The sequence below is a fragment of the Podarcis cretensis genome (assembly GCF_951804945.1).
Source record: "Podarcis cretensis genome assembly, chromosome: 7".
Classification (NCBI taxonomy): domain Eukaryota; kingdom Metazoa; phylum Chordata; class Lepidosauria; order Squamata; family Lacertidae; genus Podarcis; species Podarcis cretensis.
Window position 1 is genome coordinate 29,562,118 of NC_137176.1, and position 22,484 is coordinate 29,584,601.

Genomic DNA, 22,484 nt, shown 5'->3' on the forward strand with positions numbered 1-22,484 from the left:
ATATATTTAAGGGACAGAATTTTATCTTCACAACATTATTATTATATTGTTGTTCTGTTGTTGTTATATGATTTTATGTGATGCCTATACAAGGTCCCCCAGGCAACTCACAATTATAGACATTTGTTTATTTTATTTTACTTATTATTAAATGTTCCTCTCTCCTTTCCTCCTAAAGGAGTGCAGGATGGCAAGCATCAAGCGATAAAACGATATAAACATCTTTAAAGCATGCAATATTACAGTGTAAAAATTTTAAACACATCAGTTAAACATTGCAGTCACCTAAACCCTTAATAACCAAACCTCTCTTGGAGCTCAGAATTGTATAACTCACAGAGCCCTTGTTCATTGATAAAGCAGCCCCTCTCAGTAGCAGCTGGTAGGGCAAGAGAAGAATGGAACAGTGTTGCTTAACTGGCTTCCAAATGGGGACGCCACTGCCAGTAACCAAGAGGGAGAGGAGTGAGGCAGCAGAGAGGACACAGCAGTGGGATTGGTGAGTTGGCTTCATTGCTATGGCCTCACCTCTCCCCTTCTCCCTCTGCTGCATGACTCATCTTTCTCAGACTTTCCCCTAGCCATGACCACCATAACTGGGTGCCCCATTCCTCCATGCTTTTCCTGTCCAGAGCAGTTCCATGATCCAAACCTGATCCTTCCAGGGGAGGAAGCCCTGCAAACAGCATCTCTGTCTTTTCTGTCTGTTTCAGTTTATTGGCTCTCATCCAGCCCATCCTCCTTGGTTCTGCGCCAAAAGATGCTCATTTTCCTGTCGCCACAGAGAATGTTTAAGAGCCCATTGGGTGTACTCTCCCTAACGGTGTTGGTACTTGACGCTCACCTGTTTCTGTGGAAAGTTGTCAAGGAGAATAATCTCATCCTGAACACTCTTCTCAAACTGCTCGATGTAAGGGCGAGTCTCTTCATCGTCGCCTTCCTCACAAAGTCCACTTGTCTTGGTAAAGCTAGCAGGCCATGCAGAATCTAAAGCGTCTTCATCTGGTTTTTCTAGAAAAAGAAAGATTGCAGCAGATTCTTTTTACCAGGAGAAATTCTCTCCCTTGCAATTTATAGTTCTGAGATACTGTTCAGATCCAACAAGCTGCAATACACGACAAAACAAGTTTGATTCTAAAATGCCGCTGTAGGAATGTTATGGATGTATACAGTGGTGCAGCAAAAAGAATGGTAACGCGTTGCCACGTTGACTCATTAGTATCATGTCTGGCACAGTCATTTGACTCAAACTTCCAAGCAACCAGCAAAGACAAAGAAAGGGCACATAAACATGTGGAGTGGAACAATGAAGTTTCAGCATGCCTTTCAGCGATGGATGAGTGAATCTGTCAATTTCAGTTTCTCTCTGTTTCTCTTTTTTCCCAATCTTAAATTTGACTCTCCTCATTCCACATCAACATACACATTTTTTTGTATACAATTTCCCCTAACAGAATTCATTTCTGTATGTTATTTTCACCCAGTGCTTTTTTCGGGGGGGGGGGTACGCTGGGGTATACATACCCATAAACATGTTGTGAATCTCACTTTGGCCTCATTGAGGGGCAATATTTCAATATGAGTAGGATAATGAGAGTACCTCTAAAGATTTTGTTAGAAAAAAAGCACTGTTTTCACCAATAGATAATTTTATATGCACACTTTACCCTAGTATTTCTTTGTTTGCACATATTACTTGCTTCACCTTTAAATGCAGGCTGATGCAGAATTCTTGTCTGCAAGGTCATTAAAGTCCTGTGCTTGGACCAAAACAATAGGCAAAAATTGAAGTCCTTTTGGGCAATAGCAAAAGTAGAAATGAAACAAAATAGTCTTGTTTCATCCCAGCATTAATATATATTGATTCTTCTCACTGTTACAAGCATATGCTTGCATTTTGCAGGACTTTTGGATTACAACACTACATACACTTCTGCAAATCATACCATGACTTTTGTTCTGATACTTACAGAAGTTTAAGTAACAAATAATCAAGAAGATTCTTTTGCTCATTTTCCCATATTAGGGTCACTAAAAGATGACAGCAACCAGTTTGTTCACATCTCACTTCATCTGGGTTACATGAAGAGAAATCCATGTTTTTAGATTTGTCTACTCTCCCCCCCCTCCCCACGCTGTGGGAAAACGTGACATCTAAGTTTTTTGCCTTACATACGTTCAGACACAGAACTGACTCCAATATCTACATCTTATATACATTTTAACTTTTGCCCAGTTAGCATTGTTCAGTGATTTCTGAGTACCAAAGCTGCGCTGAAACCCTACCACCAAGGGATATGGAGTTTTTTAATCTGATATATTTTGAATTCCAAGTGTTCTGTTTTCTCGTGAATAAACCAGTTTTGTCTGCTGCACTAATTTTCCTCCAAATGTATACACTCTGTAACTGCCTATGCACTTAAGACTGTTGTCCTGTAGCCCCTTACCTGGGAGTAATTTCCACTGAACTCAGTGAAATTTACTTTTGATTACACATGTATAGGCTTGTACTTTGAACATTAGTTGGTGCTGTACACGATTGGTAAATGGATATATTGGTAATATAGGACACATGCCTACAGGGCAGAAATAAAATATTAAATATTCAGTATTAAGTGATAATTTTGAGTGGTGGCAGCAACGACTACAATTTTATGATTTTTTTAAACCAGGGAATTGTCTCAGAGTGCAAAATTAAGAGGCTGGCAAAAAAAGCAAAACACACAAAAAATTGCTTGGCCTTTGGCTTTAACGCAGCATTACATTGTCTTAGTTTTCAGTATGGTTTAGGGGCCTGATGTGTTTGTTGGATAGCTTGTAAATATGGATTCATGTGCCTGCTTGCAATTATTTTGTGACCTATCTATCATTAATGATTCCTATGTAGAAATCATGAAAATTCACCTAGTCATAGGGCTTGGTCTCACACACATATGTTCATTTCTTGTTGACTACATCTGAAGATGGACCACCACAGACCAAATTTTTGGAGCATCTCAAGCACACAGTTCTTTTTGGCAGGGACCATTCACACTTCACCTCTCAGGTATCAAATGCAGAGTAGTTGGACAGAACAAAGATGGGTAGCCTGTGGCCCTCTAGATCTTTTCGGACTTTAGCTCCCTTCAGCTCCAGCCACCATGGTCAACAGGCAGGACTAATGGGAGTTAAAGGTCTGCAACATCTATAGGACCATAACTTCTTCCTACATCAGCAAGAGAAACTAAATGATGGTCGGGAAATTGTGAACCAACTCTTAGTCCTTTATTATACATGAATGAGCCAAAAAGCAAACACAATTCAAATATGTGAATGAAAGACGTTTACCATGTGACACCAGAATTCTATTCTCTTCATCTAGAAGAGTCATCAGTTTGTCATAGAGGAGTTTCTCATCCAGCTTCACAAGCACTAAAACAAGAGAAGTAATGGAGGTCAGATAACTCTGGATAATTTCAAAAACTCTTTAAGTGGGTATATAACATGGCACGTAATAAGCATTTAGAGTGCAAGCTTTTGCATGGTATCTGAGATTTAAGTCTCACTGTGTTCAGTGGAGCTTGTTCCCTTGTAAGTGTAGTTAGAGTTACACCTTTAACAACGCTCCTGGACACCAGCAACTTCCACATGGCTGGGAAAGGCAACAGCAATACTGGAAGTGAGACAGAATGGCCAGCTCTCAATAACAGTCTATTGCTGGGAGATGGAGTAGGGCAGGAATCAGTACTGTAATCCCTTAAGAAGCAGAGCATTTAAAGTCACAGAAAACCTTTTTTCTCTCTCAGACCAGCTTGGACTACTGCAATGCACTCTATGTTGGGCTACTTTTAAAATTGACTCAGAAACTACAGCTAATCCAGAATGCGGCAACTAAACTGGTGACTTGGAGTGGCCACTGGGACCATATAACACCAGTCCTAGAGGATCTACCCTGGGTCGCAGTACATTTCCAAGTACATTTCAAGTTTTGGCGCTGACCTTTAAAGCCCTAAACAGCCTGTATACCTGAATGAGCATCTCCACCCCCATTGTTCAGCCTGGACACTGAGATCCAGCTCTGAGGGACTTCTTGCAGTTCCCTCACTGCAAGAAGTTACAGTGAACCAGGTAGAAGGCCTTCTCAGTAGTTGTGCCCTCCCTGTGGAATGCCCTCCCATCAGATGTCAAGGAGATTAAAAGCTACCCAACCTTTAGAAGACATCTGAAGGCAGCCTTGTATCAGGAAGTTTTTAATGTTTGATCTTTTATTATGTTTTTATATGTGTTGGAAGCCACCCAGAGTGGCTTAGGCAACCCAGCCAGATGGGTGGGGTATAAATAATAAAATTATTTTTATTATCATCATCACGATCATTAGACCAAGCTCCTGCACCGCTGGGAGTAAGGTGGAGGTGACAGGGACAGGTTTACTAGTTGATCAGACCCATAAGCAAGCCAGATGTGGGAATTTTATAAATGTTAGGTATAAGGTAAGAGTAACCAATGTGGTGCTCTCCCAATGTTGCTGGGCAAACATCATCTTCGATTATTGGCCGTGCCAGCAGGGTTTAATGCCATCCAGTGGAACAACATCCGGACAGCTCCAGATTGGCTTCCCCTGATATGAGGGGCTTCTTCATCTGGTCACCTTGCCATTTCCTTTCTTGGGCAGAACTGGGTGGAGATGCACAGGCTGGCCTCTCCACTTCTGAGAGTAAGATCTGCTATAGACTTGACTCCCTGAGGGATTCCCATTTGGCTTTTTGATTGCTACATCCCAGAAGCAGTGCAATATATAAATGGGTTATGAGCAAAGGATATTGTCAGGGAACTGACATCAGAGTGAGAGGCGGAGGCAGGGCTCCAGAGCGATGCTGGAGAGGGGACCAGCAGGGGGGAAGGAATTCAGCGTAACACCAGTAGAGAAGAGAGGGAGATGGAGGAATTGGAGACAGGTCTCCAAGACCCTTCACCAGAGACTAGTGAAGAGAGCGCTGACATGCCCTGCCTTCCCCTTACTTGCGCAGACGAGTTCCGCGCAGGGAAATTAGGAGGAGACTTGGCGTCAAACAGCTCTTATGCTGGAAGAGGTTCAAGAAATGCCCACTGACGGATTCTGCAAGTGACTGACCGGTCACGGAGTGTGAGCTGTCAGCCAAAGCATGGTTGGCCAGGCAATATAACTAAAACTGAAGGCAACTTACGCACAAGTAACCCCCTTACAACCATTACAGATATGTTTTAAAAAGAAAGATCCAAGGTTAAAAAGGCTAAACCACCCCTTGCATATCTTTTCACATGTTTAAACTTCCAGAGGGAGGGAGGAGAGGGAGAAGAGAAGCAGGGGTGATGGAAGGAGGAAACATGTATCATAAATTGGGCTTTACAAAAATAAAACTGTGTCTTCTGGACACATCTTATGCAAAGCTCTCTTTTCCAATCTGCGGCCTCATGCTGATCAAAGTAATTATGTCTGGAATAAAGAAAAGCTCAGTCTTGGGCTGTGGTTCTGTAGATCTTAACCAACCTGGGGCTGCCTGCCGTGGCTGACATACCGTTAGTAAATTGGACTTTCACGTGGCTTTCAAGTGACAGTTGTGCCAGAGACATGGTAAGAGAAATTCAAAAAGACAGCCATTTAGATATGGCTCCCCGAGACACAGGGAGACCTAATATATTAAGTCAAACAAAAGGAACAAATTGGATGGACTTTTCTAAGGGCTTTTGTCTGTTCCACATAACAACCCAAGGGAATGTTTAATATTCATATTACGTTGTTCAGTCTCCCATTCCAACAGGCTGCGGACACCGAGTTGATAATATTTGAATGGGTCTTTGATAACATTCCTGGAAGATTTAGGGTGTTTATTGTATTAAGTCTCTTTGTATTTGCACATTTTGTGGCAAGATAGACTGACAGACCTTTGAACCATATGGCTTGCTTCACTGCGAGGGAAGATCATGGGGCACATACAGTGGTGGCCTTGAGTTATACCACAACAAGGGAAATTCCCACCCTTGGAGGTTTATAAAAGGCAAGTTCTGAACATCTTTAGGGTGGCATTTCTTGCTCTCTGTTAAACTGGTAGAGATATGGTTCAGCTGGATTTAAATTGATAATTGAATTGTGTCTTGGAATAGCAAGGAAAGGTCACGTGGAACCTGTTCACAAGAACAAATTGGCCTAAGCCTCTGCATGTCAACTTGAAAACACTGGCCATTTTGTTCCTTCTGTTTCACATCACCCTTTATTATATGCCCAAGGAATGGAAATACTGTGTGTTTGTGTGTCTGCATATAAGTTAACAGGCACATCATTGACTGATGGATTTGAAGACCGGCAACATGGAATTTTGAGGTGTGCTGAAGGAAGGATCTCTTGCTGCAAACTATTGTATAAGGGCAGCAACTGGTAGAAATCAAGAAGTAGTATCTCTATAACAAGGATGGGCCTCCAACAAGACAGTCAGTGGTGGAAGTCCATATGCGAGGCCCAGGTTTCACAACCACTTTTTGCATTTTGGCTCCCAGTACGTTTCCGAGCACAATTCAAAGTGTTGGTGCTGACCTTTAAAGCCCTAAACGGCCTCGGTCCAGTATACCTGAAGGAGCGTCTCCACCCCCATCATTCTGCCCGGACGCTGAGGTCCAGCGCCGAGGGCCTTCTGGCGGTTCCCTCATTGCGAGAAGCAAAGCTACAGGGAACCAGGCAGAGGGCCTTCTCGGTAGTGGCACCCGCCCTGTGGAACGCCCTTCCAGCAGATGTCAAAGCGATAAACAACTACCTGACATTCAGAAGACATCTTAAGGCAGCCCTGTTCAGGGAAGTTTTTAACGTGTGATATTTTACTGTATTTTTGGTTTCTATGGAAGCCGCCCAGAGTGGCTGGGGAGGCCCAGCCAGATGGGCGGGGTATAAATAATAAATTATTATTATTATTATTATTATTATTATTATTATTATTATTATTATTATTATCCATCTTAATTGTGTGTCCTTTGGTTGACCATAGAAGCGAGTTATTGAGTTTGGAATGGGAAGAGATTTTCTTTCAGCTTTCCTCACATAGGTAGCAATTCAATCTAGTGGTACAATCCAACCCTAGATCCTCCAGAATGAACAAGTTAGGATGTGGTAGATCTCTGGCTCAACCAGCAGTTTCCTAGGTCAACCAGGCTACACCAGTATAAGCCCTCAACCCCAGCTCAGTGTAACTACCTTATCCCAGCTGAGCTGGGGAAAGTCAGCTGAGCCAGGAATGGCAGAACACACACTGGAAAATGGGCATTCTTGGGGAATGATTGGTCAGTGATTGGTCGGGGCAGGACTTATGCTGGATCCTAACTCCATTCCACTAAGTCATGTGACCTGGCAACCTAGCTGAAATTACACTGGCAAAAAGGTGCTAAAGGCTTGTTTTCCCTCTGGCAGGTTTAGGTCATTTCAGCCAACAGTATCCCTGCTACTGAATGGAGTTTACATTTGGCGTATTTTCTGTGGGTTAAACCACAGAGCCTAGGGCTTGCTGATCAGAAGGTCGGCGCTTCGAATCCCTGTGGCGGGGTGAGCTCCCGTTGTTCGGTGCCAGCTCCTGCCCACCTAGCAGTTTGGAAGCATGCCAGTGCAAGTAGATAAATAGATACCGCTCCAACGGGAAGGTAAACGCCGTTTCTGTGCACTGCTCTGGTTCGCCAGAAGCGGCTTAGTTATGCTGGCCACATGATCCGGAAGCTGTACGCCGGCTCCCTCGGCCAATAAAGCAAGATGAGCGCTGCAACCCCAGAGTTGGTCACGACTGGACCTAAAAGTCAGGGGTCCCTTTACCTTTATCTTTATGCCAGTTTAATTTAAGATGATGTACGTTGTGCTTGCTTTCTAGGTGTCTTTCCTGTACTTCCCCTGTGTGATCATATTTGTCTCTCATTCACACTGTTGTCTTTTTTTAAAGGGCAACATTTTTATTTTAATGTATCTAACCAAACCTGGATTACAAAAGGAAATTTCCAAAAGAGAAAAATTAAGACACTTATTCTACCTGTTCTACATAACATCCCCCATCGCGAGATTGAAAATCTAGGAAAATACTTGATTGTTGTCTTTTCTCAACAAAATCCTGATTGTGAACCCACCCAGTCAAAATAGTTTAGTTCTGCGGTAGCGTTATTCAAAGCCAGGCCTGCAGAAATTATACAATTTGCTATGCTAGTCTTGACCGGGTATTTTAAACATTTTTTAATTAACTCATATGCTTAGGTGGGTGTTTTTCCACTCTATACCTGCACTCATGAAACTCAGTTTTAAACACAACCTGTAAGCAGAATGCCAGGCCACACTGAGTTGCTTGTATCTGCCCGCTAACACACTGTCCTTCATCAAAGACTACCAAGGCTTTCCATCACATTTAGAGCGGCTAATACTTATAATTTAAATTGTAAGCTGGATATTTAAATGGAACCGAATTTGTGATCTTTGTCACCTCATTTCCATGAATGGGAAAGAATATTCTGACACAAAAATTACATACTTAATTCCACCTCACCTTCTTTGCTGACCTCCATCCCACACTGCCTTGGGTTTATTTCCTCATCCATCAGAGGGTCAAAGTAATTTCTGCTGCATTCATTTCCTGTGGAAAGTACATGAAGTAAGGGTCAGTGATTATTAGAAGCACATGAACCAAAATGTTAATTTTGAAATTTGACACCGGCACACAAGAGGGACATTTCTGCTACTACTTTATAAGATTTCTTAAAAAACAAGCCTTCTAAGCTGACTGGTTTCATAATTATCATCTAGGGAAAGGTCAGAAAAGGTAATTTTGGAAACAAGTTCAGTTTATGTTACTTTTGCTCAGAACCTAATGAGAAAATTCTCAAATGTAGATGATAGGTTGATAAAAAGAAAGAAAGAAACAAGCAAGCTACCTAAAACCTAATCCTAAACCAAAATTATTCTTGAGATGGGCTCTGAAAGTGACTGTTAAGGAGATTGTGTTTCACAGGTGACCCCCTTCAATTTTAACAGTTTTAAGTTTCACCACTGAGCTTTCAACATCTGGTGCATCTTTAATGCTATTGCCAGCCATGGAAGTGTTTAATTACAGAGGAGATGCTGCAAACGCTGCCTCATTAATCTGAACAGCAATTGTATTAACTTGGGCACAGCATCCGCAGAATGATTTTGATGAAATAAAAGTACTCATTTAGCAGTTTCAATTTCCATAGCTAGCCATACAAAGTGCTGCAGGAACTAATGAAATTGATAAAAGGAAATACAGCTGCTGGCACACAATATTATCTTTATGGGCTTCCATACTCTAGTCCTGCAAGAGGGCTCCTTGTGCCCAGAGGGGGTTTTAGCGGCGCAAGTAGAGAGCTGCACCTGATCCAGTCACGGAGAGGGGCCACCACTGGTACACAGGGATACTGGCCATTAAGAAGGGATTGTGACAGGTCATATTTGTACTTAACTCCTAGCAGCTTTCAGTGCTGACATCCGTGCAGGAACCTCCATTTGTGTAGAACAGGGATGGGCAAATCCGGTGTTGGTTGCCCTCCATTTCTAATTTTTCCAATCTTAAATTCAGTTCTCCACATTTCCACATCAGTTTGCAATCTTTAAATAAATAAATAAATTCTCATGGAAGAGTTTAGTGCGCGTATTTCCTTATATGCACATTGTTTGTAAAGCAAATTTGCCTAATAAATATTTATGCAAAGCATAAAATACCGCATTTTTTTTGTGTTGTTGTCACGAATACATGCATTGCTTTGCAGAAAACACCCCCAAAATACACTACACTGCAATTATACTTTTAAGGGGGTGGGGGATTCCAAGAATCAAACATGTGACAGGGATAACATATCCAAGGCATACTGCAGCAATCCACAGTATATTTGTTTTAGATCTTTTTTTTTAAAAAAAAAAAAAGTAATCCAGGCAGCAGCTCCTTTTCAGAGACTAAATGAAACTCTGATATGAAACTAGGTTTAATTTAGATTTCTGGACCAGCACACTTTGACTGTCAGGCTCTGTTCTTTCCATGCAGTAAGTACAAGACCTGAAAATTTGCTTTACCTTGAGGTCTCAATAAAGAAAAAATAAATGAGTTTCATTTTTGTTACTTTATCTGTCAACAACTACTAGGCTGGTATGAATCTTGGCAGTATGTAATCAAAGTCTTATGTACCGCAATAACAGAGCTAGTCTACCTTATTCAGTGTAATTGTTTTCCTCTAGCACAAAGCACTGTGAGAACATGCTCTTTTTCAGAGGTTGGCAGAATAATTCACTTGGGTGTTAAAAGAGAAAATGGTGAATGCATATCTATGGATGAGTTCTCCATCCCTATACATGGACTTGCAAATGCTGCATAAGAAACAGGCCTAGGATCCATCCTCAGCCAATCAGGTTGAACTATAGTATGCTTTTTAACCTATAGTGGTTTTTTTAAAAAGGTAACAATCTGAATTAAAATGAAATATAGGCAATAGCATTGGGTTTCTTTGTTCAGCACCAAGAACCATGTGAGCACCATTCTTTTGCACTTCCTCTTCCTTATCCAGCACCACATGTTCATCTGGAAAACTGCTCCTGAGCACATCTCACCAGATCCATGTGCAGGATGTCTATTTATACATTCAAGGGCTTCTAAATCATTTCACTGGTTGTACTGGAATGCAACGGGCAGCAGAATCCATATTCAACATCAGTTATGTGCTTTCTCACAAGATATTAGATGCAATGCAAAATTAGACAAAACCTCGTGTCTTGCCTTACTGAAACTCAAAGGAAGTCTTCATCACTCTTCTTGCATTATTCTACTGAGTCATGGGCTCAGTGACAGGACATCCGCTTGGCATACAGAGGGTCGCAAGTTCAATCCCCAACATCTCAAAGAAGGGTTGAGAGAGACTCCCTGTCTCTCCCTCCCTGAAGAGCCACTGTCATTTGGTGTAGACAATTCTGAGGTAGATGAACCAATGGGTCTCACTCAGAGTAAGGCATCTTCCTATGTCAGTTTCTGGTTATTCTGGTAGCTAGCGAGACATAGATTTGATTAATATATTGAGAATTATTATATGATCATTGGAGTGTTTTAGCTACTGTTGACATAATATATATTTTTAAAACATCTGTTGCATTTGATTTGTAGTGTTTGTTTTATTGTAAGTCACCATGAGACTTTTGGTATAAGGGGATAAATGAAATAAAGTAAAGCAGAATACATTTTAGCATGCATTACTCAGCATTTAGAAGAAGAAGAAGAAGAAGAAGAAGAAGAAGAAGAAGAAGAAGAAGAAGAAGAAGAATAGTAGTAGTAGTAGTAGTAGTAGTAGTAGTAGTTTGGATTTGATATCCCGCCTTTCACTCCCCTTCAGGAGTCTCAAAGCGGCTAACATTCTCCTTTCCCTTCCTCCCCCACAACAAACACTCTGTGAGGTGAGTGGGACTGAGAGACTTCAGAGAAGTGTGACTGGCCCAAGGTCACCCAGCAACTGTATGTGGAGGAGGAGAGACACGAACCCAGTTCCCCAGATTACGAGACTACCGCTCTTAACCACTACACCACACTGGCTCTTTATTGATTTAGTTTATGTTTGGGATAGTTATATCAACACCAGCAACACTGTGTTAAGGGGGAACAGAAGGGTGTTGACTTGGGAAGTAACCATTTAACTAGGACGTTCCTATGAGCAGTGCTTGCTTATATCAATTGAAACTTGGAGCCTTGATAATGGAGAAAGCCATTTTTGGTGACACTCATACCTCACAGGTATGACTTAGGTATATGACTTAGGATTGTGTTTCAGGCAGGGACTGAGAAGACTCCTGGGCACCACACATTTTAGGGAAGCTTTAAACTGTTTGTCAGATAGTTTTATTAGAGCAGTTGCTCAGCACCAGAACCTCTTTTTCTCCTCCAACATGTGGAGGGGGAAAAACCCTCTGAGTATGTGCAAAGCACCTTTGCCTTCTTGCTGAGTACATAAGATAACCATATGCATCTGGGTTGAGAGAGGACAGCTTTCAGACCAGACCTAGAAAGGCTTGGCTTCAACACCTACATTAAAAAAGCAAACAAACAACTATTGATTATATGTTGATTGCCAAAGGTCTACTTTCTTTGAGGAAATGCTATGGAAGCCAAGAAATGGCTCAGCAAATGAAGCCATTTTGATTTGTTGTTTGTTTCCTTAAAATTTTTTAAATACACTAACATCTCTATTAAGCAAGCACCAAAAGCATTTTGCTAATTATGTGAATTCATGAATAGATTGGGAACTAATTACTCACTTGCTTTTGGAAATATGCGAAAGCATATAACATGCAAATGAAGAGGTCCACTGAGAAATTTGTGTTCTGCTTCTTTACACAACACATACAATCAGGCAGTTAAGCTAAATGCTAATGCAGCATTAACATTACACAGAAGCAGCTTTAGGAACACTTGCAAACATTTTATTTGATTTAGACCTGAGCTATTTGGCCCTTCCTGTACTTCTCGTTGACTTGGAAGAAAGAAAACCAGAGCCTCGACCTAAAATGTGCTAAAAAAAACCAAGCAGTTTTGTTCTGGGTTCTGTTAAAAACAATTTGTGATTGAGAAGAAACTTAAACGTTTTATAATGGTCTTCTGAGTTGATTTATTAGGAAAAATTATATAAACTGCCTTTTCTTGGATATGGTATCTCCTCTCACATGATGGCTGAATACATGAAACAGGGCTAGTTTTCTCTGGTGTTACTTGACAAGGTCCAAGGATCAACAAGCTAAGCTTTTCGGTTTGCATGGAGCAAGCTGTTGAGAAAGACTGTGAAAACTTCTTAAGACAATTTCCATGAAAGGCAGGAGTTGCTTTCATCAATAATATTTCCAAGACGGCTTTCCATCTTACAGGACAATCCAGCAAGCCCTAATTCAATATGGCTTACTCCAGGTAAGTGGGGTTAGGATTGATGTCTTACTGTAGTTAGTCCAGTCAGCTCACACACTGATCTGGCAAAGATCCTCCTTCCATAGTGGAGTAAAGTAAAGGACCCCTGACCATTAAGTCCAGTCGTGACCGACTCTGGGGTTACGGCACTCATCTCGCTTTATTGGCCGAGGGTGCCGGCGTACAGCTTCCGGGTCATGTGGCCAGCATGACTAAGCCGCTTCTGGCGAACCAGAGCAGTGCACAGAAACGGCGTTTACCTTCCCATTGGAGTGGTACCTATTTATCTACTTGCACTTTGACGTGCTTTCGAACTGCTAGGTTGGCAGGAACAGGGACTGAGCAACGGGAGCTCACCCCGCCACGGGGATTCGAACCGCCGACCTTCTGATCGGCAAGTCCTAGGCTCTGTGGTTTAACCCCCATGCACCTGCATGGAAATTCCTCAAGTTTTAAGCATATAAGATTTAAGTTCTGGTTTGTGCAAGAGTTAACCAGATTGTGGCTTTTATCGAAGAAGAAGAAGAAGAAGAAGAAGAAGAAGAAGAAGAAGAAGAAGAAGAAGAAGAAGCTCAATAAAACCATTCCATTGTGTTGGGAGAAGCATAACAATAACCACATTCCAATCCAGATACCAATTGATCCAATTTATTTATTTGCTTATTTATTGTATTTACATCCCACCTTTTTCCCCAAGGAGCTCAAGGTGATATATATGGTTCCGGCCCTCCTTATTTAATCCTCACAACATCCCTGCAATGTAGGTTAGGCTGAGAGACAGTGACTGACCCAAAGTCACCTGGTGACCTTCATGGCCAAGTAGAGATTTGAACTCTGGTCTCCCAGCCCAACGCTATAAGCACCACACCACATTGGCTCCCCTTGCCCACTAGGCATGCCTGTCCCATTAGACATCCATGCATGGCCATAACATTTGAGAGGGCTTATGCACCCAACATCCAGTGTTTGTAGGTGTGCAAAGGCTAATTGACTTCCCTCATATAACCTGGGAATAGAGCAATGAATTTGTGCAAGGAGGGAAATCACTTTGTTGAATGCACCTAATGCCTCATAATTCCTCTGCTAGGAAGGCTTGTGTATCAGGCAGAAGAAGGCTTTGCACCTCACTTTTTACCTGGCCTGCTGGTTTTCCAGATGCAGGCACATTCTGGTGTGTTATGTACTGAGCTGAATAGGATACAAAAGGCAGCAGTCTGGTTGGTCCTAGAACAATAGGATTCAGAATGCAGCAGTATGATTGGTCCACAGGAGCCACCCAATCCAGCTCCAGATAGAAGTGAATCCACAACCTGATTGGCCTACAGGAGAATTCCGGAATTAGCCAGTCACATGCGGCCCATTGTGTAAATAATGTATATAAAGCAGATATTTTGGGGGAACATTCATTCCTCACTACTATGAGCTGAATAAAGAGCATGAAATCCACACACAACTCCGAGTATATTTCATGGTGTGAGGCAGCTTTTAGACAGGTTATTCCCCAGATGCAACTGGGAGTGGTACTGTCTCAGTGCTATGTGACTATCTCCACATTTAGCTCTGCTTTAAAACTGTCACTGCTGACAGGTCCCGGATAATGTTCATGAGCATTAAGCAGATTCAATTCCCGTCTGTCTAGGATGGTTTGAACGTTCCTTCCCTATCCCTGCTTCTCCCCTCCCTTTCCTCTCCTTGGAAAACTGACTGCATCTGCTCCTGTTTGCACATGTGATGCTGCACGCACAGTGTCGTTTTGTTGGCAATTCTTTTTTACTGCAGGCAGCAGAGGGCATTGTGCCAGTGTGAGACCTGCTGGCTTTCCTGGGGAAATGCTGTGTGTTGAATGGCTCAGAAAACACTTGCTGGTGTGAACTGAGCCTATTAATAAGCACCATTCAATAATGCGGTTTTGATTCAGCCGTTTTAACTACTGGAATTTCAATCCATAAGGAACCAGACAGAACCTGAGACATGCTTAAGGGCAAGGAATCCCTGTAACTAGTGCTATTTTTCTAGAAAAAGTGGTGCCGGAACTCACCATGAACACCTCCGTTGTTCTCTTATACAGTGGTGCCTCGGGTTAAGTACTTAATTCGTTCTGGAGGTCTGCACTTAACCTGAAACTGTTCTTAACCTGAAGCACCACTTTAGCTAATGGGGCCTCCTGCTGCTGCCACGCCGCTGGAGCACAATTTCTGTTCTCATCCTGAAGCAAAGTTCTTAACCTGAAGCATTATTTCTGAGTTAGCGGAGTCTGTAACCTGAAGCGTCTGTAACCCGAGGCACCACTGTAATGGCAATGGTGCCCACCTGATAGGTGCCGGAACTGGGGGGAGAGGCCTGACTGTAACACAGTATCATATTGATGGGGGTGTCTGGATGTCATACCTTCCAACATTTCTCCAATGAAAATAGGAACGTCCCATTCCATAATAATAATTTTACTATTTATACCCCACACATCTTACTGGGTTGCCCCAGCCACTCTGGGCAGCTTCCAACATATATAAAAACATTTTTTAAAAACCTTCCCTACACAGGATTGCCTTCAGACAGTTCAGAGGTCGGATAACTCCATACCCTCCAACATTTCTCCAATGAAAATAGGGATGTCCTAAGGAAAAGTGGGACATTCCGGGATCAAATCAGAAACTGGGACGGCTTCTCTCACTCAGCAGAGAAGATGATAGAGGTGCAATGGCTAAGACTACAACTGAACATAGGCTTCCCCAGGAACTGTTGCTGGCATCTGTCTGTCTTGAAAGACAATGGATTGCACCTCCAGGGCTGAAGACAAACTGCTGCATTAGCGGCACCAAAGTGACCTGCCCGGGCCCCGAGCCTGGGCAGTGTGTGTGGAGGTCCTGGGCTGCCCAGACAATGAGAGCCTCCCCCTCTCATCCTCGCTGATGTGGTTCAAATGAAAGCAGAGCAATATATTTGGTGCCAGCAATGCACTTGGTGCCTCACCACAACTCTCACTCCATCACTGCTCCCCCCGGAAGCAAAAATTGCATTGGGTTCACTTGTCTAGCACCTTCATTTTCTAGTGCTCTACTTCCCCATGGGAATTTTTCTAGTTTTAAAAATGCATCATTTCAAAACAAATTAATTCTTAGAATGCAAGTCAAATCAGGAACCCAGCGGCAGGTGGGGTGGAATATAGTACCTGTATAAAGTCAGTAATAAATGTTGGAAATGTAAAGAAAAAGAAAGAACATTTTACCATATGTGGTGGGAATGTAAAAAGGTGAAAAACCTCTGGGAGATGATATATAATGAGATAAGAAAATGTTGAATTATACATTTGTAAAGAACCAGAGGCATTTTTACTAGGCATTGTAGGGAGTGATATAAATAGCAAGGAATGTAAGCTCTTTTTATATGCAATAACAGCAGCAAGAATATTATTGGCCCAAAAACGGAAGCAAGAAGAGTTACCAACGATTGAAGAATGGAGGATGAAATTAATGGACTATGCAGAACTGGATAAACTAACAATTTCTAGTGCTCTGCTTCTCCGCGGGAATTCTTCTAGTTTTAAAAATACATCATTTCGAAACAAATTAATTCTTAGAATGCAAGTCAAATCAGGAAACATGCGGGAGGTGGGGTGGAATATAGTACCTGTCAATTCAATGCTATTATGCAACTTTTTCCAGGTGGTTCTCCCGATGAAATGGACATATTAATTCACAAATCTCATCGGGCATGCTGAAATTCAGAGCATGGCTGGAAACAGAGATGGGGGGAACTCGTGGCCCTCTGGGTCTGGTTGGACTCCCATCAGCTTTGACAGATGGGCTGCTGACTAGGGATGATGGGAAATGAAGTCCAGCAACACCTGGGCGGCCACAGGTTTCCCACCCTTGGCCTAAGGGCAGGTGACCCAGCCACTGTGCTGCTGCTAAGTGGGTCTGGGTTTGATCAGTACCAGGATGGAGACCACCTGTGAACCCTATGCAAGCTGTTCCTTGACGGAAGAAAGGTAAGACTAAAGAAGACTAAAGAAATGAACACGCAAAAATATGGCAATTACAGTAGTAATAATAATAATAATAATAATAATAATAATAATAATAATTTATTATTTATACCCCGCCCATCTGGCTGGGCCTCCCCAGCCACTCTGGGCGGCTTCCATAGAAAACAAAAATACACTAAAATATCACACGTTAAAAACTTCCCTGAACAGGATGTCTTCTTAAGATGTCTTCTGAATGTCAGGTAGTTGTTTAGTAGGGTTGCCTTATTTAAAAAAGTAAAATTCCTAACACCCGCAAAGTTGTTGAGGGTTTTTTTTTTAGGAAAAAACACAAAATGCTGAGATTTTGGGGGAGAAACCTACCCCCAAAATAGAGATATTAAGCTTTTTGAACTGCTTCTGCTGCTTTTTCCATCGCATTACCATACACCCGGGTTTTCCCTGACATATTGCCGTTCCAGCAAAATTCCCCCATGATGCCATTTTTACACCCAGGAACCAGGACATGTCAGGAATTTTCCTGATGTATGGCAAGCCTAAATTACAGAGGTAAGACAATGCTAAGCATTAAACAGTCTTGGAGACTTAAATACAAGGGCCTCATACTAAAGGAGATGTCACTGTTGTCACAACAACAAAAGATTGTTGGCTTTCTTGGATTATAATACTGTGGTTATGATTTAATAGATAAGAGTGAAGCAGAAGAGAAGCAAAAACTCCATGGAAAACGGGGTGGGAAGTTGATAAAAATAAGAGAAACAACGAAACGGTGTTTTGATTATATATGTTAAAAATATTGAAACTTTGTAAACTATACAGTGGTACCTCTACTTATGAACGTGATCTGTTTTCGGGTGGCGTTTGAACCCCAAAAAGTCCATAAGTAGAGCGCCACTACTGTGCATGTGCAAAGCACGATAGAGTGCTTCTGCGCATAGTGCGCAGATTGCTTCTGCATGCACGTGCACGTCAAACCCGGAAGTAAACCCTTCCAGCTTTGCCATGTTCGTAACCTGAAAAGCCACAACCTGAAGCAAACATGACACGAGGTATGACTGTAATTGAAAAAAAGATCGTTGGCTTTCTATTACTATATTAGATGACTGGTGATAAGCTTTTGTAGACACACAGGTAAAAAGAACAGAATAAATTAAGGGGGAAATATTGGTTGACAGACAGCATTCAGGTGATAGCTGGGAAAGGATCATACGTGGTTGTTGCCTAATGAAAAAGCATTCCCTCTAATCTTGGAGCCAGCATTCTTGAATTCAGTGCTGTCTTAGTTTTAACGCAACATAAATATTAAGGCAAGACAGAAGAGGGCACTTTTCAATGAAGCTTTTTCTGGCACTGATCACCATGCATTTCCCTAATAATTATGAACAGGATGTGAATATAAAAGGAGGAGAGAGAAGATCTTCAAATGTGTATATGTCAGATGTTTTCAGCAATCATTTTGCCCTCCCAGTTTTAGCATCCTAGGTTTCTATTGGAATGCATCAGGATGGAATGTCTCGTACGCACCATGGAATGCACAGGTTAGATCAAGAGCATAACCACTGTCACTCAATCTGATGGTGATCAAGAGTGAAAGCTCACCTCTTGGTTCAGCTCGGGCTTGCAGCCTGAGTTTTTGTTGGTGAGCTGCAAGGGTGCTACCCGGCTTGTCACGTCTAATAACTTCCTCCTCTGAAGCCTGATATGCTGAAAGATCTGTGCTGCTGATGTTAAAAGCTGGATTTGCAATGCCTTCTGCTGCAACTCTCCCGTCTTTTCCTATTGGGAAGCAGGGGAGGGAAGAAGCAGCAAGGTCAGAGGAGAGCCTGAAACAGTGACAAGCAGAAAATTCCTTCTAATAATTCCTTTTACTGAAAGACTTGAGAGTTATCAGCATCAAACGGCACCAAAACAGAATTAGGTTAAAATTAACTCTTTATATAAAAAGGAGAGGGGGGGGAGAGAATAAATGATTAAAATAATTACAAATTGCACCCTGACAAGCAAGAGCAAAATTTTGCCCACAGCCATTTGTCTGTAATTAGTTAATTAATCCTTACACAAATTATGAGCAATAACTCATCAAGCAAGGCTCACCCATCAGAAATTCAGCCGACTTGGATTTCTTCTGCTTAGTTTGTTTCAGAGCCTTCTGCTGGAACTTCTGGAGGGAAATTGTTAAATGAATAAATTAGCTTAAGAACGAAGATTACCCTTTATGATCCACAACTAACACAGTATTTTAAATATGGGATGGCATTGAAATGTCATTTAATTTACATCTCCGCTAAGGGGTCAAACACTAATTGAACAACAGAGTGGAAGAATTAAATAAAAACAGGAGAAGGAAAGTTAAGACAAATGCCAAATGAAGGTCACATTAAAATACTTCCTTTTGTATTATTTTGTATTATAATTAAGACAAAGACTCTTCATCAAAGGAAAGCTTGACCTTGGATTCACTATTCGATGAACTGAACTGGGTAAAGGGGAAAACAGCATCAAGTGTTGTTTATAATGGTAAATGCATTTTTATTTCTTCAGATTCCTGCTGCCAGTGCCAAAGGAGGTTATCACTTGTGTCCTCATCACAGTGTTTGTAAAAATTAGCAAAAGAAAAAGCAACCAACATGCTGGTGTTTTTTTTTTTTTTTTTTTTTTTTTGGATACTTTACCCCAAACAATGAAAAACCAGAGGACAAGACTTATCTAGAGGACCAGATTTACCGCAAATGCTCAAACTGTACTTAGAAGCAGCTCCAATGGCATATAAAACAGTGTGCAGATGAGAATGGGCAACCCTTCCTCTGCTCGTGGCTGACTTCTGCACAATGTATCCCTTAATGCCATTTCTCTTTCTCAACCACCAGCCCTGCTGCTCTCCACTATCAAAAGTGAGCCCAGCTGAAAGAAAAGTGTCTTAGAGAGAGGATGGATGAGTTTGTTTGGCTTTCATCATTTATAGTCACCCATCTGTCTAGGAACTATTCAATACATACATGCAATCCCAAGGGCAGAGGGCGCAGGAACATTCACCTCTGCATCATTTTTGCTCTCAAGAGTGTACCCCCACCTCTGCTTAATATATAACTGGGGGAAATCTGAGTTTAAGCAAATGGGCTTGCTGTCATCACTAGTACTTGCAGCCCAAAAGCTAGCTTCATCTTAAATCACGCATTAAATACACACACTTAAATTGTTTCAGGACAAAGTTTCAAAAGCTGGGGCAAACTTATGCATGCAAAACTTTCTAAATAATAAGTATCTGAGTACCAAAAGTGGGCTACCCTGAAGAATAGTCCTGAACCAAAGAATTCACTTGAGAACTTTCAGCCAGCCACCATGTCTCAACCTGAAAATATAGGGATAATGTTACTGGCCTACCTTAGAGAGTTCTTGCACAGATTGCTGGGATAATGTATGTGATTCATTTTGAACATTCTGAAGGGCTTTATAGGTATTCAGAATGGCATTAGCAGGCCAACACTCAAAGCAAAAATCGTCATCATTTCTATAGAGTGCTGGAAGTGGTTTGGACACACATTCACTGCATTTTAAAGGATTTGTGTAGTGGGCAGAGAATGTGTGTTCCACCCAGTGGTGAGCTGAAAGCAGGAGTGAGGTGTCTTGAATCTTTGCTCACCCAGTCCTCTTCTATGCCATCTTCCTCTCCCCAAGGTGGGAGCCAAGATATTTCGTCAGACAGAGGAGTCATCTCAAACTTCTCCATCAGCTGGAAAATATGTTGGCCACAGTACAAGCTCCATCATCCCCATTTCGAATCATTTCGATGGTGGAATGAGCCTTTCAAAACTGCACTGATTCTCTGTTTCTTAGACTTCTTGAGCAATACTGAGTACAAAGCTGCTAGTACCTTATAAGGAAAGAAGGAAGGTGCAAAGAGATTCCATAGGTCCTCCTTATCTTGGTCCACTGAGCTGCATGGATAATTTGCTAGCTTAAAGGTGGCAATCATAGATGGTAGCAAGTTGGAAATTTCATATTTATCCAGACAGACTAAAGGCCAGCATCAGGGGTGGTCAGCTTCAGGCACCTGCCAAGACCCATGTCTCAACAGAGAGTCCACTGTTGGCCCAATGAACTCTCTGGTCTTCTTCCTGCTCCTTGCTGATGTTGCTTGCTTCCCTGCCGCCTCTGCTAGATAGGAGCAAGGAGATGGAGGGGTGATGTCATGGACTGGTTGGACGCAGGGGGGTGGTGGGAGACTTCAGCTGGGGAACACCCAAGGGAAGAAGGCTCAGGGCCCAGGGATTGGCGGTGGGACGGCAATGGGTGGTCAGAGGCAGAAGAGAGAGAAGACTGAGGAGGAAGTGTTGGAAGCTAAAGACATAACAGGGTTTGGTGAGCAGGGAGATTCTGTGGCAGAGAGAAGTCCAGAATCAGAATCAGGAGCAGGAGGGGGGGCAAGAGGCAAATATGTATCAAGCTAGTGAAGAAGCCAGGGCATCTCCCCCTCCTGCTGTGACAAGCTCCCCTTCCTACTGGTCTCCCAGAACCAGAAGCGGTATGAAGAGAGAGGAACATAGACAGGTGTACCGGTCGAGTCTCAGATTGCTTAGGAAGTACCTGAGGGAGGAGACTTGGGCAGCTGTGAGAAGAGAGGAACATTTAGTCTCCACAACTGGCTCATAGAAGCAAGATCAACCGAAAAGAGTTGCTATGCCCATTAAGTCTGGCACTCCTGAGCAGCCCTTGTTTCTTATAATAAAGAGTTAACTTCACTTACTTTTGTGATTTATTGTTGATATGCTCCTGACTCCTGCCCCTGTCAGGCAGCAGCTAAGAGCTCCCTGCCCTCATTTTCTAGGCAGCTTGGGACAAGAGGAAGAGAGAAAACAAATGGGCAGCATCAACAGCAGTAAGGTAGAGGGTGGCACATTCAGGAAAGAGGATCCATGGAGGTTTTCTTACCCAAGAGCTGCCAATAGACCCTTCCCCTCCATCTCCCCACCAATGATCTATTTTATGTAGACAGGCTTTGCAAACTATCCACTCCACAGACACATTACAAATTTCACGAGTTCACTCCAGAATAAATTGTATGATGTTTGTAACTAAATAGAAAAGTTTAACTCACAAACTGCTAGGGCTATTATACTTTTCAGTGCAGTGCTTATTTTTCAATGCCAGATTGTGACAAAACAACATCCTATGCATCCTCAAAATTGCTGCCATGAATGGAACAATTAAAATATTTATTATCATTAATCATTTTTATTTTCTGTCTTTCTCTCTGAATGGTAGAGAGAAAAGGCATAAAATGATGTATGTCATAGTCACAAATAATACTCTGTCAAAATAATTAAACTATAATCCAAGTGATAGTAAATTATAGTACAGGCAGGTTAAGACATACATTCTCTTTAATGAACACTAAATAAGTATTCAATAAAGCAAATAAGAGACAGAGAAAAATAGTTGGCTTCTCTGATTATTTTAGTCATTCCAAAAAAAGAAAGAAAGAAAGAAAAAGAAAGAAAGAAAGATTAATATTTCCAAATGCTTTGGGGGTGTCATTAACCTTGTGGCATTTAATGTCTTAAATCAGCTTCAGTTGCCAAATT

The 22,484-nt window shown here is 42.0% G+C and overlaps 1 protein-coding gene across 1 annotated transcript in view; it reads right to left on the reverse strand.

The window, feature by feature from the left end:
- LOC307219525 (uncharacterized protein) overlaps positions 1–20,629 on the reverse strand; it is a gene marked incomplete at its 5' end in the record, with an annotated part of 140,584 nt that extends 119,955 nt beyond the window's left edge. Inside the window, 6 exons of the mRNA XM_079982785.1 lie at positions 845–1,011; positions 3,328–3,411; positions 8,520–8,606; positions 18,502–18,678; positions 18,997–19,063; positions 20,543–20,629. Of these exons, the coding sequence (XP_079838911.1) occupies positions 845–1,011; positions 3,328–3,411; positions 8,520–8,606; positions 18,502–18,678; positions 18,997–19,063; positions 20,543–20,629 (669 nt within the window). The remainder of the gene's footprint in view (positions 1–844; positions 1,012–3,327; positions 3,412–8,519; positions 8,607–18,501; positions 18,679–18,996; positions 19,064–20,542) is intronic.
- Positions 20,630–22,484: the final 1,855 nt, after the last annotated feature.